We start from the raw sequence: 18,308 nt of genomic DNA, 5'->3' as shown, positions 1-18,308 counted from the left end.
GTCCAGCCAAATCAATTATATACCAGACCTCCCTAAAAACAGAGCTTAATGCACAAAAACTGGATGTAAGTATAACAGCTGGTACATTAAAAAATAGATACATGAAATAATATGAGCTCTTTTATCAATGAGAATCAAAGGACTGTTACATCGTTAGGATATCATTTATATAGAACCTGAAAGATGCAGGAGAGAAATAGGATGTAACCTGGAAAGTGATTAGAAAGGCAAGACCATACTCCACAACTAGCAAGCGATGCAATCTTTGCCTGACTGAGAAGCATATCATCATCTGCAACAACAATCTTGGCACTCTTAACACCAGAAAAAAGTAGATCAGTGTTTGCAGACACAGAAGAAAACTGTTATTGCGCAATAACACATAATTAGTTTAAACATTGGGCTTTAATCTTGGTAGCTGATTTGTACAACTGCATTCACTTAGTATGGTTTTAGCACTTGACAAGCGTAGTTTGCTCAGATTTGATGATGCTGTGCTTTTGATTTTACTCTAAACCATACGAAACAATATTGTAGTGCAATAAATTAGTCACTCTATAACTTGTTTTATGCAATTTTTGGCATGTAGCCTTTTCACCACTCACATGGAACAAATTCACCAGGATAAAAAACAGTTGTCTATCATCTGTTGCAAGAATGGAATTTCTAGAAATGTAATTGCGCTTGAGCTAGGATGTGGTTTTTCCCCAGAACAAACCGCAAAAAAAATCACCTACATATAGCCTTTGTGGTGGAGTAGATGATGGTCGTAGAATGATAGCCTGTGATGATGACAACTGTGATATTGTGTGGTCTCATATGGCACGCATTGAAATGAAAAGGAACCCTGGGAAAGGGAAGAAATAGTTTTATACAAAATGTACTAAGAATCAAAAATTTGACTGGAAAGGGTTAATGAAAATTTATATGAAGTCTATGACAAGTTAAATGTTTGACACACTTTCTTCATAATTTGCATGATTACACTGTATAAAATAGTGAATAGAGTAGAAAAAACTTCACCCTCTATCCAGGCCTGCCAACCCAAGAGTGGGGCAATGCTTGAGATTTTCTTTTGAGTATCAATGATAGGATACATAAAATTGTGGAAATTGGTGCAAAAATCATTTTCATTTTTTCTTTGGGGTGATTGTGTGAGTCTCACGCCCAATACATGAGAGTTGGCAGGTATGCCTCTATCTTTTTCTTCCTAAGCACAATATAACACACGTAGTAACGTGAGGTCAATTAACAACACTAAAGAAAAAGTAGTAGTCAGACAAGTAGCGACAACGCCAAACTTTCACCCGCAAAAATGTATAAAGCATCATAATTTCACACATGAGTAAAACTTAACGAACAAATAAAGTTTTTTATCGCAGCCAAATATCAGATATGTTTCCGCACCGAAATTGGCTTACAGACTTTTTAACAGACTATTGTATGAGCTCTATTTATATTAGTATATTTTGCTAATTTTTAATATTCAATGGTTAGATACATGTAAGTCAATTGTGAATAGCTGAAATAGGTATTTATTAAGAAATAATGAAGTTTGCTTGTCGTAAATGCTATTCTGCTAAAGTTACCTCACCATTATTGGTGAGGTGTATAAAGTCTGTTATTCTCCATTATTGGTTAGTTGTATGAAGTCTGTTATTCTCCATTATTGGTTAGTCGTATGAAGTCTGTTATTCTCCATTATTGGTTAGTCGTATGAAGTCTGTTATTCTCCATTATTGGTTCGCTGTATAAAGTCTGTTATTCTCCATTATTGGTTAGCTGTATAACCCTGGAAAGCCCTTTGTAACATATATGTAACATGAACTTTGTACCTTTAAATCAGGACTTAGCAATGCTTTCCATCAGCTAATGCTTGTTTTCATAAAGTGCCATGTGCTAGTTAAACAACAAACTTACTGCAATCTGATTGGACAATAACTTCCAATGATCCTATTGCAGAAACCAACATGGCTTCCAGCATGGCTTTTGAACAATAGTACAGCTTCTTCTTTATTCCCAAAACTGTACACAAGGTGAGTACCAGTTTGATAATAATTAATTATTTTGTGTACAGTTGATGTAGATACACCTAAAAAATTCAATTTGTGAAAATAATAATTTTGCTGAGCATGTTGTAATGATACTCCAATACCATGTTACACCAGTGTAACGATGGGCTTTAGTGGCTGAAATTTTGACTAGAGTTGCCAAATGCTATTTTTCAGCTATGGCCAACTCAAAGCATCTTTTTGATCATCACAAAGTTCTTGACATTTTGGAAAGTATTGATTGTAATGAAAGTGAAGATGGCGAAGGTGATGACAGTGAAATTGATGAAGACTTTAGACCAGATGAACTGAATGAAGAGGTGAGTTTGAAGCTTAGTAGTTCACTAGTATCAATTTTCTTGCAGTTTGTTGTACAATAACTTGTAAAAAGCAGTAACAAAATGACAGGCACTATACCTAGGCTTTGTAATAGTTATCACACTACAATATCTTTACTATTAAAACATTATCATGCTTTTTAGGAAGATTCAGAGTGTGATGATGATGATGTACCGCTTGCTAAAATATTGACGAAATTGTCTACCAAGAACATGGAAACGCCAGTTTTTACATGGGTAAACAAAAAGTTCAAACCTCCTGATAGTCAATTTACTGGAACCAAAGTTGCTGCTACTGATAACCAAAAAACCGACAATCCCCTTGGTTACTTTCAAAGGTTTGTGACGGAAGAAATGATTGAAAACATAGTGAATCAAACAAATGTGTACAGCGTCCAGAAGAATGGAGTTTCAATCAATACTACGTCTAAAGAAATTGAGCAAGTCTTGGGCATGTACTTTTACATGGGCCTAGTTCGCATGGATTGAGTTCGGCAATATTGGGCAACTAACACTCGGTATGATCCGGTAGCTAGTGTAATGAGTCGCAACTGGTTTCAGCAAATTCTTCAAACATTACACTTTGTGGACAACATGGCTGTGTCTGATTGTACTAAAAAGAAAGACAGGTTGTGGAAGCTGAGGCCTTGGTTACATAAGATGCGTGAAAACTGTCTCAAGCTCACTCCATCCGAGCACTGCAGCATTGATGAAATGATGTGTGCTTACAGGGGAAAAACTAGCTCCATACGGCTATACATCAAAGGCAAGCCTCATCCATGGGGGCTCTAAATTTGGGGTCGAGCAGATCCAGCTGGAATGCTATATGACTTTGATGTTTACCAAGGAGGAAGTGGTACAAGAACCAAACTTGGGCAAGGAGGGAATGTTGTGATGATGCTTACTTCAACACTGGAAACTGGCAGAAATTACAAAATATATGCCGACAATTTATTCACAAGCATGCCATTGATAGTTGAGCTAAATAAAAATGTATGTTTTACACCGGGACAGTGAGACAAAACAGAATGGGAAAATGTGAGCTAAAATCTGAAAAAGAAATTAGAAAACAAGGCCGCGGAGCTAGTGATGAAAGAGTTGAAAGAACGCACAACATCAGTGCTGTACGCTGGTTTGATAATCGTGCTGTCGCTATGCTTTCCACCCTGACTGGCTGTGAGACAGTTGTCTCTGCTAAACGCTGGGACAAAACTACTAAACAACAAAAAGATGTTACCATGCCATCAGTTATAGGTGACTATAACCGTAATATGGGGGGAATTGATCTGCTTGATTCCTACTTGGCCAAGTACAGGTACAAAATGCGATCTAGGCGGTGATATATGCATATATTTTGGCACTTCGTCAATATTGCTTTGGTAAATGCATAGAATATGTATCGTAGAGAGCATTCACTATTGAAACTGCCAAAAGATGATCTTCTACTTCAGCCTCACTTCCAGTCAACAGTGCAAACAGTCTAGTGCACATTGTTGCTCAACGTAGAAGGGTTCGGCCCTCAGAAGCATCTTGTAATTCAACTGTGGTAACTCCAAAACGGCAAACCCGGCCTTCCTATGACACCAGTCATGATAATCATGATCACTGGCCACTAAAAGACAGTAAGAGAGGAAGATGTAAGCTCTGCTCTATCAATCTCACTAATACACAATGCTCCAAGTGTGCAGTGAAGTTGTGCTTCACTGAAGGACGAAATTGCTTTTTTGACTATCACCATTGAGAACTGTTGATGTTTTGCATTTGTAACACTGTCCTAACCAGAATTGTTTTACCCAATGTTACAATATTTCATGCTGAGTCAAGTTTTGTATAAAGATTATTGTCATGTTCAATAAAGGTTAGTAAAACCCATTGTTACATGCTTTTAATGCTGACCAACCAAGACATAATTACCCAATGGTACATAAATGTTACAAAAATTATTTTCATCAAAACAAAATGCGAAAAATAATAAATGAATTACCATCAGTAGGCCTAAAATAGCAACCTACAACCAAAAGAAAAAAATATACTGATGGTTTTCTATATTTGGGCTTTCCAGGTTAAAGTCTGTTATTGTCCATTCTTGGAGACGTGTATGAAGTCTGTTATTGTCCATTCTTGGAGACGTGTATGAAGTCTGTTATTGTCCATTCTTGGAGACGTGTATGAAGTCTGTAAAATCATACTTTCACTTTTTTTCTAGGTTTCCTTTCTCAATTTATAACATAAGATTCTCAACCTTTAAGAATGTCTCAAGATGCAAAAGATTTCATGAAACACGTAATGAATTTATTCCTAATGACTGCTCTCCAAGCATGGCTCACATCTCTAAATTATGTTATCAAATAGGTATTATTAGGACTTATTGATTTTTTTGTTATTGATGCATTGTTCCTTGTCTACCAGGTTCGACTGAAGAGAAAAAGACTTGAACTCACTGTAAAAGAAGATGGACAGATTCATGTGGCACGAAAACTCCCTATGTACTTTGATACCCGTATGTTGACAACCTCTGCTTTGATAAATAATAGATTTTTCTCGCATCTATCACGCCATTTAAAATACAATTCAAGGTATTTTTCAGAAAAAGACGATGTTATGTCATAGTGAAAATGCTGAAGTTTGAAACATTTGTCAGTAAGATGATTGACGATTTGATCAGCTTAAACCCATCTATATGAGCCATTTTTGTTAAAAAGTGGAACTTGAGTGTGACTTTTTCTCTCTAGAATCTGCCAGTACCAGCAGAGACAGTTCCTGCAAGAGTATGAACACTACCATCAAACAGCACAAAAACCCAATAGCTGTGGAAGAATGGCCAGTGGATGAACATGATACCAATAAGACACAACTTTCAGAGCAATACCTGGACACAACCAACTATGAGGAACAATGACTGCTTTGCAAAGATGCTATTATCACCCCAGTAATTCAAAAAAAGTACCCTCACCATGAAAGGTACTCTGAAAATAACTGCTTGTACGAAATCCACAGCGGCCGGAGGAGGGTGAACTTGTATTACTGGGTCATAACCTGCGATGCAACACTACAGTCAATTATGATATGCTGTTTGTAAGTTTTTGGGACTACTTCCTATTCACCAGTTTTTGCACGCACAATCCCCCTCCCCCATATCGATCTCAGTAGATTTGGTACAGCTCAGAAAAAGTATTCTTTTTAAAAAACGGGTCCAGTTTAAAACTTAAAGGGAGGACTAGCCCAGTCATAGGGAGGACTAAGACAGTCACAGATTTTAAGAAATGTGTGAATGTCGTATTTATGATGAGATTTCTTTGTTTGTAACTGAATTCATCTCCATCAAATTATCAGAGACAGATTGAGCAGCCATGGGCACTTTGGCATAGTCTTATGCTGACAGGTGTTTCCTGTCATATCATTCACATTGTTTTTTACACAACACAACCCATGTCATGGGCAGTGATATTTACTATCAGCCAATCCCTTACTGAAACTAGATTTTATTGTTCAAATATGTGTGTGTCCTCATAGTAACTATTGCCTTTTTGCATATTTGCAGACGTCACAGCATGATCTCTACACAAACCTGCTCCCCACCCTTGAAGACAATACGTTGTTTATGGATGGATGTTTTCTGGCAGTGATGAAAATTCAAAATCAAAAACTGAAGGTGTGCTACTCGTTATATATATTCTATGACTACGTTTGTGTCTTACCACAAGGTTATATACATGTACATTCTATGACTACATTTGTGTCTTACCACAAGGCTTCATCAAAAATGTTGTCACATAAACAATCTGCATTATTTAACTTTTTGCTATATACCAAAAAAGCTCAATATGTAAGACTAAGGCCTTTTAACTTTCTTTATTACAGACGATGGATTACGCATACGTTATAAAAATAGGTGAGCGCTTGGTGTGTGCCAGCTGTCAGTCTGACCTATTAAGACTAATGATTGCGGCTGACTCTCTCGAGCTGTCGTCTCAAGAAGTAAGAGATACCGAAAGCTGCAGTCACCTGTCAGTCTTGGAGAATTCATGTGCGGCAGAAGAAATGTGTAAGTATCCAAGGGCTGTAGTATAATGAAAAACAAGTGATACAATTTAGTTTGAAGAGCACTCATATATGTTTACTTGAATTAAACATGTATTACATACACCTCTATTGAACTTCATGCTCTTTGTTCCTACCACCTTTTGTAGTGTGCTGGTTGAAAAGGACTGCTGCATTGAAGGAAGACACTGAGCACAGTTATGGAGTTATGGCAGAAACAGAGGTATCTTCAACTCATGTTGTAATATACAGTCAAACATGGATAACTCGCCCTCGGATAGCTCAAACACATGGTTAACTCGAACGATTTCTTTGGTCCGTTTCCATGTAATGATAAAATCCTTTAGATAACTCGACCTCAACTCTGTTAACTCGAACAATTTTTTGCCTAACGGCTACCGAAACGGTTGATATCGCTTTAGAAAATCACTTTATTCTAAGCCATAGAGGTGAACTTCAGCATTTCGTAATTCATAGGCATCGTTATTACCACCATCAGCAAAATATTTTTGTCAATGACTTTTCTAAAGGTTTGGTAAAATTTGATTTTTACCAAACATCCACTTAGCGATTGCCCTTCGAAAGCAAGGAAAAGTGAGGTAACCTTCGCATAAACTTCAAGAAAAATCGGCAAAATTGATCTTGCTTAAAACGCTCAAAAGAAAAAGATGTCTTTTCTTCTGAGCATTTCAACAACGATCAAGTTTTGCCAATGTCAATCTAAAAAACGTCCTGGCAATAACATCACCTCAAACAACAAACCATTCTCTAGTGATAGAAAAATCTCTATACTTTTTGATAAAAACGTTTTAAACTTTACATTAGAAGCATTTAATTTGAAACAAGCCGTTTGTGCTTTTGATTTATATTATAGTTTGTATATGTACATGTATCTACTAATAAATAAATAAATAAATACATGGACTTGTGACAGTGCTCTGATAACTTGAACGCTCTGATAACTCGAACACTTTCGCTCGGTCCCGTGAAGTTCGAGTTATCCATGTTTGACTGTATAGACACATACATGTACCCCAGTAGTGCTATGCTCATGGGGCACTCATACACGGCCCATTGGAAATACACGTATAGACAGCATAATGTCTATTAGGGCCCGGTGTGTAAGATTTGAATAAGAATGACATCATGTTAATTAACGGCACTACTCACAAATTTGATGTTGGATAAAAATATAACACACATACAGGTGAAGGCAGTGATCAGACAACTCAACCTTGATTCTCATCCTCAAAACAGTTTACAAAAAATACAAAAATAAACTATTTTATCATAAAACAGAATTGCATTCTCTGTTTCTGATTGAAAATATTTGAGTCTTCGTTTTTCACATCAAGTGTGTAGGCCTAATGCATATCTATGGTGTAATCAATAAGAAAGGAGCTTATTTATTTCAAGCAGTGCAATCTACATCTCTGATCTATTGATTTGTCCTTTGCATCAAATATTATCTTATTCTTTCAGACATTTACAATTAGAGCTAATACGGTTACTGTATATAAAAATGGAAAGTTTGGCACAGTCAGACCTGCCAACCCAAGAGTGGGGCAATGCGTGAGATTTGGTTTTGGGGCAATCGATGTGTCAATGATAGTATATATAAAATTGTGGAAATTGGGGCAAATATCTCACGCATTTTCATTTTTTCTTTGGGGTGATTTCGTGAGTCTCACGCCCAATGCGTGAGAGTTGGCAGGTATGGGCACAGTAAATGCAAAAAATGGCAAACTTATGAGCAGCTGTCCTGAGCACACCTGCCAACTCTCACGCATTGGGCGTGAGACTCACGCAATCACCTGAAAGAAAAAATAAAATGCATGAGATTTTTGCCCTAATTTCCACAATTTTATATATACTATCATTGATACATCAATTGCCTCAAAACCAAATCTCACGCATTGCCCCACTCTTGGGTTGGCAGGTCTGGTCCTGAGCATAGAGAGAAGTGTGAATTTCAGCTTGTTGTCCGATGGGCCTTGGATCAAAACACACTCAGCGACGATCTCGCAATGTTTTAAGATGCTCTCAATGAGACAAATTTAATGTTTAGACCCTGAGTCCAGCAAGTCAGTCATTCAAGCCGGCTGTTGGAAGTCACGGATGATTTGTAAGTTTTATTCGATATTTTTTGTCCATAGATTCGCAATACCTTCCCAATATATAATATAATAATACACATTCTTCATAAATTTCATGGGTAACTGGACTTTTGGGCGACAGTCATTAGGGCGACAGACACTTAGGCGACACTTTCGGTTCGAAAGGCGACAACTTCAGACGGAAAGGCGACACGGCAGACAAACCGGCGACAATTCTAGACTAAAAGGCGACAAATTGGTTTGCTGTTTGGTTGAAGGCAAGGTAATGTACTGACAAACTATGAGATGCTGTCGTTGTGTGCTATGCTTACGTATATTTTTGAAACGTAGCCTTGAAAGTGTTATTGTTTTTTTACAGACTTTTTTATAAATCGAAATTGCAACATGTATTTTTAAACGCCATTGGTGGGATTGGGATTTCTCTAATTATGCTAGCCCAGACAATTAACAAAATATTAAGGTTTTTTTCTAAAAATGCATCTAGCTTATTCAATTAAAACACCAAAACTTGTTTTTGTATCAGCATGTTTGTTCAAAATAGTTCGAAAAGTCACGTTCTCGGCTGAATTGTCGACAATCTTGTCTCTGATTATTGAAACTTTAGAGTTATCCCTTCTCTGATTGTTGAAACTTTAGAGTTATCTTACCTCGAAAAGAAATAGTTTTATGGTTTCGATCGTCAAAATTCACCGTAGCTGGGAGAAGAGTTTGCTCTTTGTGTGAGATGAAAAGACAATTCCCTATTATTGTAATTTATCATTTACTTGTGGAAATAATGATTTCCTTATCTTGTTTCTTTACAATTATGATAATAATTCAATGTCATTATAATGCAGACTCAATAGGCTAAATTGCGGTTCACACGGATCTATTTTTGTTGAGATTTTATTTGAGTATGAAGAGTGAAGGCTTTTTCTGACATAGGTGTCTAAGATATATCCATATTTTACTAACTTCTGCAGCTTGTTGCAAGAAGACTAAACAGCATCACAGAAAGCTTATGGAGAAATGATCCACTCCAAAGCATAGAAATTAACTGGTCCTGATGCCATGTTACCCTAGAGTCACTTGAGATGTTTGACCGAATTACCCTTGTCACAGATCCCGATGGCACACACAACCTGTAGTTTGAGACAATGAGGAGTGATCAACACCTTAAAGACCTTTGTGATATATACTCAGTTGCAGGTTAATGCTGCCATGTACCACATCATATACTATACTTTGCATTTTAACACGCACTATGAATCTTTTTTATATGCGACTATTTTAACAAAAGACAGACTTCAGAAAAGATGGGAAGATATTACATAGACAGCCATTGGCTTGAACTTTAATAACAACTTTATTAAATAGTGGTGTAGGGAATTTCCTGCAATTATTTTTGTGTATGATTGGAAGTGCAAGTGCATTCGAGCACCTGCGAGTCACTGTGTACAATTATACTCCTGTAATTCAAATTATCTTTTCATGTAAGTTTTAGAATTAGTAGAAAGTAATATTCAGTTGCCAATTTATAACCGTGAACCTGATCTCGTCATTCTAGATAGGAAAGAGAAGTTCTATCGCTAGATGGGTTTATCTACATACTATCAATCAGAATAAAGTCATTGTAAAAAAAATTAATGCTGCAAACTATTGATATACATATTTTTGAAAGTTCTATATGATAAAAATCAGCTTTACTATTTGTATAAATATACCAAAAAGCAAATTTATTAAAATGTATAAAGCTAAACTCATATGTATGTATTTATTTTCATACTGCAATCAGAACAAGAATATACATTAATTTGAGATCTACTACTGAGGGTCCTAATATATGATACATGAGCCAAAGGTAGTATAATGACTCATCAACAGCGGTATGCTAGTGACTCAAGAATGCATCGCTTCAAAGGGGTTGAAAAAGTTGGTACCTCTATGATGTCATAAATTAGGCGGTAAGGAATCTCAGACTCTTGCCACACTGATAAGCATCTTGCCAGTTTTTCCAAGCATTCAAGGAAGGAAGTGAAAAAGAAAATAGTGACTGGCTAAATGACTTCTGAGCGTGTTGACAGACTCTAAAGTTAAATTTGTAGAAAAGGATGAACAGAAGAATAGTTGGGCGATCAAAGACAGATTAATCTCAGCAGTTTTTTTAAATAACAACTATCTCAATTAAATAAATATTTGGTACATTCATTAATACAATATGAAATTCTACTGTGTGCAAAAGAATAGTGTAATCAGATTAATGGCATTAATGAGGATATAAGCAGGTAATAGATGCCAAGGAAGTAAGGTGGAGCAATGCGTAAAAAGTATTCTAATGCAAGATTTCCGATCTGGGCATCAATAAAGTTGGTGTCTTGTTAATGTTCACTACTAATTCACAACAACATAACAGGCCATAGCAGGACTTAATAATTTGAATTAATCCTGCCCTCAGAATTGTCGCCTCAATGTCCAGAATTGTCGCCTGTTTGTCCGCTGTGTCGCCTTTCCGTCTGAAGTTGTCGCCTTTCGAACCGAAAGTGTCGCCTAAGTGTCTGTCGCCCTATTGACTGTCGCCCAACCGTCCATAATTCAATTTCATGATTGCACTGTATAAAATAGTAAATAGAGTAGAAAATACTACATCCGTTATCCTTCGGTTTTTCGACACAATATAACACACGTAGTAAGTGTTATAACAACGCTAAAGAAAAACATAAGTAGTGTGTTGGATTGAGCCACCAACACGTAGCGGCGTACAAAACGTCTTACACTACAGGTAGCAACAATCCCTACCTCAGGGAGCACTGCGTTGGACTGAATCACCAACGCGCAGCGGCGTACGAGACGTCTTACGCTACAGGAGGAATAGATCGGTACAGAATCCGTCCTAAGATCCCCAATACATAAAACCATATTAAAAGGCGCCTTCGGCGCCTGCGGCGCCGAAGGCGCTGCAAGGGTGCGTGTGTGGAGATAATAGCAGCCAAAAATATATTAAATAATAATATAAAGGTGTAAAACATTGCTATTTCTCTGGGCAATACTAGACTGCGCGATCGATAGCTCTGTATGATTGCACTAATGTGCGATTTTAGTTTAGTGATTCCATTAATTTCATCTTTATATTCTCACACATGCGCTTCATTTTTAAATTTTTGTCGTTTTTTCAAAAACTTTCAAAAAAGCTAATGATAACTCTTTGCTAAAACTGAGTACTTCTACTATCTACTAATAGATCTAGATTACCACATGCAGTTTCACATTGGAGGTCAACTTCAGTTCAGTTGGTATGTATCTACTAAGTGGCACCACCAACGGCCACAGCACAGGGTTTGGTGTACTTCACTACTACTAGGCTACTACTACTACTGCCACTACTACTTTTGCACAACTACTCTGCAGCATTTGTAGCAGCAGCAAGCAGGTCAGGCTTTTTACGTAATAAGCTACTTCAACATTTTTTATAACAACAGTATTTATTTATTTGTTCAGCTTGGCCTAATTAGTAATTACAGTGTAATAAATCTTCATACTTAGCCTACAACACAACTTGTCATTGACAACCTTTCTTGATCATTTTGGAGACTCCTGGTTTTGGATGCAACCTCCCTGGTTCTCTTTGCTTCCCTGGTTTCCACCCATTTATCCAAAATAATTTTATTCTACCAAAGACTACCAAATCATTTTCATTCATTTGTAATATACTACCAGTTTTATCAATTCATTAGGCGAGTTTGGTGCTCAAAACGCTATAATAATAGAAAGATTTGGTTGTTTTACAGCTTTAATAAATTGGTAGTAAATACAGTCTTATAGAGTCCTTATTACACGCTTGCTTATTATATTAGGAGTTGTGCGTATGGCAGTTTGATCTTATAGCCCAGTTTCATTTTACTGCTGCTAGCACTGTATTGCTAACTGGCATTCAATGCAGCAAAATTAAAATCCAGTAGATATAACATTTTTGTGTGACCGCCAACTTATTGATGAAATAAAAACTAGTAGTTGTAGGGTAATGTAAAAATGAGTACGTTTTACTACAATAATTATGAACATGTTTATTGCAGTTCAGGTATTCTGGCTGCTGATGATGTCAGAGTCTGATTACAACAAGCTGGTAAGTAAAATAACGGTGTTAATAAAATTTCTATATGGAAGGGAATGATGTTTCTTTGTTAATGTTAATGTTAACGTGCTTTTGATTTTTTATCCTAAATGATTATAAACTGACAAGCCTTGTAGGTGAGATCAAAGCGCCGTTCCTTGCGACAAGTAATATCAACAGATGGTACTATTACATTTCGTCACTGTCCTTAACCACGGGATAATAAGACAGGATCACCAGGATCATCGTTTAAAAGAGTAAAAGAGTCTAAAGAATTACAGTCCGATAGTGCAGGTATATATAGCATACTGGTATTCTAAAGATGCTATTGTGCTAGCGTTGTTTGATCGTAATATTTATAAAGTTGTAACAAGGAGCTCTACATGTTAACCTACTGATAACTACTGATAACCTACTTCCCCCTACTGATAACCAGATTATGCTTAAACTTTTATTTTTATATATATATTATATTGTTAGTTGATATTCATTGTTGGAAGTGGCCTACAAAATAACATAAACATCACTGTAGTTACAGGCATTGGGGACAAAGCTAGAAGTGTGAATGAACATGGTGAAGTCCATGATGAACATGATGGGGTTATTCATCATGAGGATGAGGAGTCTTCAACATCAACTCCCAAGTTAATGTATGTTTAATCAGGTTTAATCATGGAGAAGTTTGTGTTATAGAATACGAATCTATAGTTTCCGTTACATAGCCCATTGCTACCTACTATCATTAAAGATATTTGAGAACATACATCAGATGACTTGATATATACTTACTTACTTTACTTAGAGAATAATTGCTTTTGCAAAAGGCTTGAGCAATATGGCAAAATCACTGTATCTAATATAGATCTAGGTCGGCAACAAAGGTTGTTTTTGGGCTTTAGGGTTACGGATGCTTGCTGTATATATATATATATATATATATATATATATATATATATATACAGCAAGCATCCGTATATATATATATATATATATATATATATATATATATACCTCTTATTGCTGTTGGTCATGTTATTTTAGCCTACTGTTATCTAAGATGTGCTAAGTTGCCGCTACCTCATAGTATGTCTGTTGCATTATGTGTGTATTGTATTATGTTTTAAAGATCTGTTTACTCTTATGCATTGAAATACACATTACTTTACTGTGTTAATCTCATATTATGTTTTGTTTTAGAGAGACTTTTGAGATTCCTATAAAGACTTTATATTTTAAACTGCTAAATAACAGTGAAAATATAGTCTTGGTGGAGTCCAGAGTGTTAGCACTACCAGAATTAGATGACAAAAGCAAAAGGCTTACAGTGAGTTCTATCATAAGTTGGATAAGGAACACGAATAATTTATGTGATTAGTATACAGAAATATAATTTTATTTTCATTGTTGATGCATTTGGATTTTATTGTAGGCTATAGGTCAAACTGTGAATTCTCAAATTAACAGTAGTAAATCACCAACTAATTAAATGAGAAATTTGTTGTAACTTCATTCAACATGAAAGATCGACTTGAAGGTGGTGATGTGATATGTTGTAGAATTGCTACAGGGCTATTACCAAAGTCAATGGACTGTTATTTTGTTCGTGTGACAGTGCTGTTGAAATAGCAATCCGCAATCCAGCTTATGCTAGTCAGCCTGAAGACCAGAAAATATGTTGCCATCTAGAGTATGTTAGCGACTCTCAGCTTATTGGCAACATATGTACGTATCTTGTAATTTTATCTAATATTCAGTATTAGCTGCTCTGACGCATACTCTAAGGGAGTTGGAGGTATTTCTGAAAGAAGCTTGCACTGATTAGCATTGAACATGTTCGGTTTTATATTAATTTGCTTTTCTATGGTTGTTTTGCTATTGATAGATGTTAGGCAAGCAAGTCTGTATGCTGCAAGATAATAGCCAACTTCAGAATTTAATTTTTGGCTGGTGGGCATTTTGCTGGCTCAAGTGCCAATAACAGAAAATTGGTTGTGTTTTTTGTCACTCACATTGGCTTAGTAAATTGACAATGTGAATAGACAAAAATAGTGTCTTTTTGCGGGCATTTTAGTGTATTTTGGTGCTTAATACTAACTAACTTCACACTATATATTTGCAACCTTTTTTGCAGCTGAATGGTGTGCAGTTAATAGTGATGAAAATGACCATGCTTACCCACAAAATGATGACTCCGGTGTTAAGGTATTATAATTATTATGAGTTTCTTAGTTTTTCATGGTACGCTATTCAATCTACTAGTTCTAACCTATTTGCTTGCTCTTTTTTTTATTTAATTTCTTAACACTATTAAAGAAATATTAATTTCCATATTAACTTCCACTTAATTTCCATTTGCTTTATTTTTAGCAATTTAAATTTTTCAATTTTATTACCTTGGTACTGCGTAGATTTCATTACCCTCTAAAACGTATAGCTAGGTGTGTTAGTGTATTATTATTTACTAGCTATATCAATAATTGTAGATCTTTTCAATCACTGACAGTGTGGTCCTGGTTCTGCTCAAGAACAAGTTTTCAACAGTAGCTGTATCAGCTCAGAATTCTCTAAAATGTTCTTGTTGCAACTTGACGTCTAGCTGTCCTGCACTGCATGCTGTTAAAAGAGCTTTAACATCTGTTGATCTGTCACCTGGATTGTTGATGATGAAAGAGATATTGGCACTGGAAACCCAGTTGAAATATAGATGGGACCGTATGGCAATATCAACCAAACCTCTCACATTCACCTTAACTGGGTTTGTTTGTTTTATTACTACCCAGTGTTACATAAAACTAATACAGGAAATATTTGCATTTATCAATTACTTTTCATCTCTGATTAAGTTTTACATAGTATGCCTTTTAGCTTTAGGGGATACAACTTGGAATTATTCTTCTATGTGAAAATGATATTTTTTCACTCATTTTAGATCTTCAACAAACTTAAGAGAAATACCACCTTCTCCATGCAATTGTGGCTTTATGTCTGAAGACTTTCTCAAGACTACCGTAGTATGCTTTGATTTACTAGAAGCTTATAATGTGACTGGTGAGTGTGTAGGCCTTCGTCTATTTTTATTTGTATTTATGTTGGCGGATTAGTGTTGATTTAGCAGTTAAAAATTTAGCATACATAATAGGTACTAGTTTTATAGTTAAATCCATAGAGTTATCTCCCCTAGAGTGATAACTGCGCCTTCAACAACACGAGCGTTTCCGGTGCCAACAAGGAGCGTTTAGGCCACGCCCCTTTTTTGTGCTAGTCAGTCGTAGTGTTTGCCAGAACAATAACATCAGCCATGAGAATGATCATGAATTTCCACAGTTAGGATAGTAATTATTGCTCATATAAAAGAAATGATGATTAAAAGTTTATTACTCTTATATATGCTTTTTATTTAAAGCAATTCAATACCTAGATGCCTTGCAAAGGCACTGAATAGATAGTGTTAAGTAAGTGAGTTAATGCAATCAGTTACTCCAATAATATACAGCCCCCACACATGGGGGCTGTATATCATTGGTTGCTCATAGATAAGATAGATAGTCATACTGGGGTTGTATTACATTGGTGTGATGGAAAGCTAATCGACTGCCATCAACTGAAAGTATTGACATTGTATGGTGATAGAGTGATTCATTGACACCACAGTTCACAAACGGCCCTTGCATGTAATATTAGATTTCAATACATATCAATCAAACACATAGACTAGCTTGAAGCAAAGATGTCCACTAGTTAGTGGACATCTTTGCTTGATGTAAGCAAGCAAAAAGTTTGAAAGTTAGAGTTATTGTGTCAATGTGTTATTGTCAATGTTGTTATATGTTAAATAAAAATAAATTATTCTAAATTATAATTATTTAAAAATAAAATAGACTTTTTTATTACTTTATTTATTAAATAATTTATTGTAATCATAGCTAAACAGATTATATTTAGCCATTACTTAAAATTAATTAATTTAATTAATTAATTAAAATTATATAATTCATTTCCATATTATTTCTATTTCCATAAAATTTCCATAATTCATTTCCATATTATTTCCATTTCCATCATTCATTTCTATATTATTTTCATTTCCATAACATTTCCACAATTCATTTCCATATTATTTCCACTTTCAAAAAAAAGTTGCATTATTAATTCCCATAATAATTCCATTTCCATAACATTTCCATAATTCATTTCTATATTATTTCCAATTCCATAACATTTCCATAATTCATTTCCATATTATTTCTATTTCCATATTTCTAAAATAAAATTTTCATATCCATTTCCCTAAAATTATGGAAATATTTGTTTATGGAAATGGATATGGAAAAGTAAACATTTCCATAATATGTTTAGCGATCCCTGGTAGGTATTGAATTGCTTTAAATAATAAGCATATATTATAGTAATAAACTATAATCATCATTTCTTTAATATGAGCATTAATTACTATCTTAACTGGAAATTCATGATCCTTGTTTAACCATTCTCATGGCTGATGTTATTGATCTAGTCAATCACTACGACTGACTAGCACAAAAAGGGGGCGTGGCCGAAACGCTCCTTGTTGGCACCGGAAACGCTCTATAGTTATCACTCTAGGGGGAGATAACTCTATGGTTAGACCCTTGGCTATACACATTACATATTACAAGGATTATAGGTACATATTTGGTACTAGTTTTAGACATGCATAAAGTCGAGTATATTTCATTGAGTCGAGTAGACAACCCCTTTATTTAGAATTGATTTGTAAAAGCTTTATAATTCCTATTTGATAGCCTACCCCGTTTTGAAGTAGTAATAAAATATTTTTGATACAGAGGTAGTGCAAAAATATGGATTATAAGGTTTACTTCTGTAAGGTCAATTATAACATTATATTAATTAGTTGCATACTTTCTGCTGCTTGACTATTATTGTAGATCCGTCTGGACACAGTACCATTATTGTAAAGGAAGGACAAATCCGACGTGTCAATTACCAATAGTCCAGAAACTACCAATAGTCCAGATACTACCACTTTAAACCTCAACTACCAAGAACGAACAATGATTCTTATACAATTATTTTCAATCCGACTATGGAAGCCAGATTACACTGACATCACCACACGGAATGTGTACCACAAATTATTATACTCTACCTGTCTATATATACATATATACCTTTTTTATTCTTTACTATTCTGGGACAGAATGGGTCTCTAAGCTATATGTAGAGCTAGAGACTCGTTGGCTGGGGAGATGTGAAGCGCCCAGCATTTGTAATCTTCAGTTACACAGCCCATGAATACCTGTCATTATGAGACAAAGGAACTCATGTTATTCAATTTCTATATTAGCATTTATGCATCCTGTCCTAAGAGTATTATACACCTCTTACGGAGCCACTCATACCCTTTTATTTAACCATTTTTGATATGATTAAGAAACAGCTTTCTGGACTCTTGGTAGCCTGACACACCGATTTGTTATTCCACCTTCCTAGCACCTGCTATTTTACTGCACAGCATAAATGTTATCTGCTTCTTTGTACTTACTCGCTTACTGCCTAGGAAGTTTTGCAGCGCCCAATCGTCTGTGATCTACGGATTTGACGGTTGCCTGACTGATTAGGCAAACGTATATGAGCCTGTGTAGATCAGAAACAATTCGAATTCCATATTTTACTC

At 35.5% G+C, this 18,308-nt stretch overlaps 1 protein-coding gene and 1 long non-coding RNA gene across 2 annotated transcripts; both read left to right on the top strand.

Moving 5' to 3' along the window:
* The first annotated feature begins 3,417 nt into the window (after positions 1-3,417).
* Positions 3,418-3,729, top strand: LOC137407005 (piggyBac transposable element-derived protein 2-like). Its single transcript, XM_068093607.1, has one exon. The coding sequence runs from the start codon at positions 3,418-3,420 to the stop codon at positions 3,727-3,729; it is 312 nt and encodes a 103-aa protein (XP_067949708.1).
* Positions 3,730-15,141: 11,412 nt separating this feature from the next.
* On the top strand, positions 15,142-17,928 carry LOC137406468 (uncharacterized). The gene is made up of 3 exons (XR_010979877.1): positions 15,142-15,389; positions 15,564-15,682; positions 17,560-17,928. It is a non-coding gene; the product is annotated as an uncharacterized lncRNA (long non-coding RNA).
* Positions 17,929-18,308: the final 380 nt, after the last annotated feature.

The sequence above is a fragment of the Watersipora subatra genome, chromosome 10 (assembly GCF_963576615.1).
Source record: "Watersipora subatra chromosome 10, tzWatSuba1.1, whole genome shotgun sequence".
Classification (NCBI taxonomy): Eukaryota; Metazoa; Bryozoa; class Gymnolaemata; order Cheilostomatida; family Watersiporidae; genus Watersipora; species Watersipora subatra.
The sequence above is the reverse complement of the archived record's forward strand: the minus strand, read 5'-3'. Positions and strand labels throughout refer to the sequence as shown.

Bases quoted from the DNA above. Each gene is read 5' to 3' on its own strand.
- LOC137407005 (XM_068093607.1), top strand. From the start codon at position 3,418: ATGGGAAAATGTGAGCTAAAATCTGAAAAAGAAATTAGAAAACAAGGC.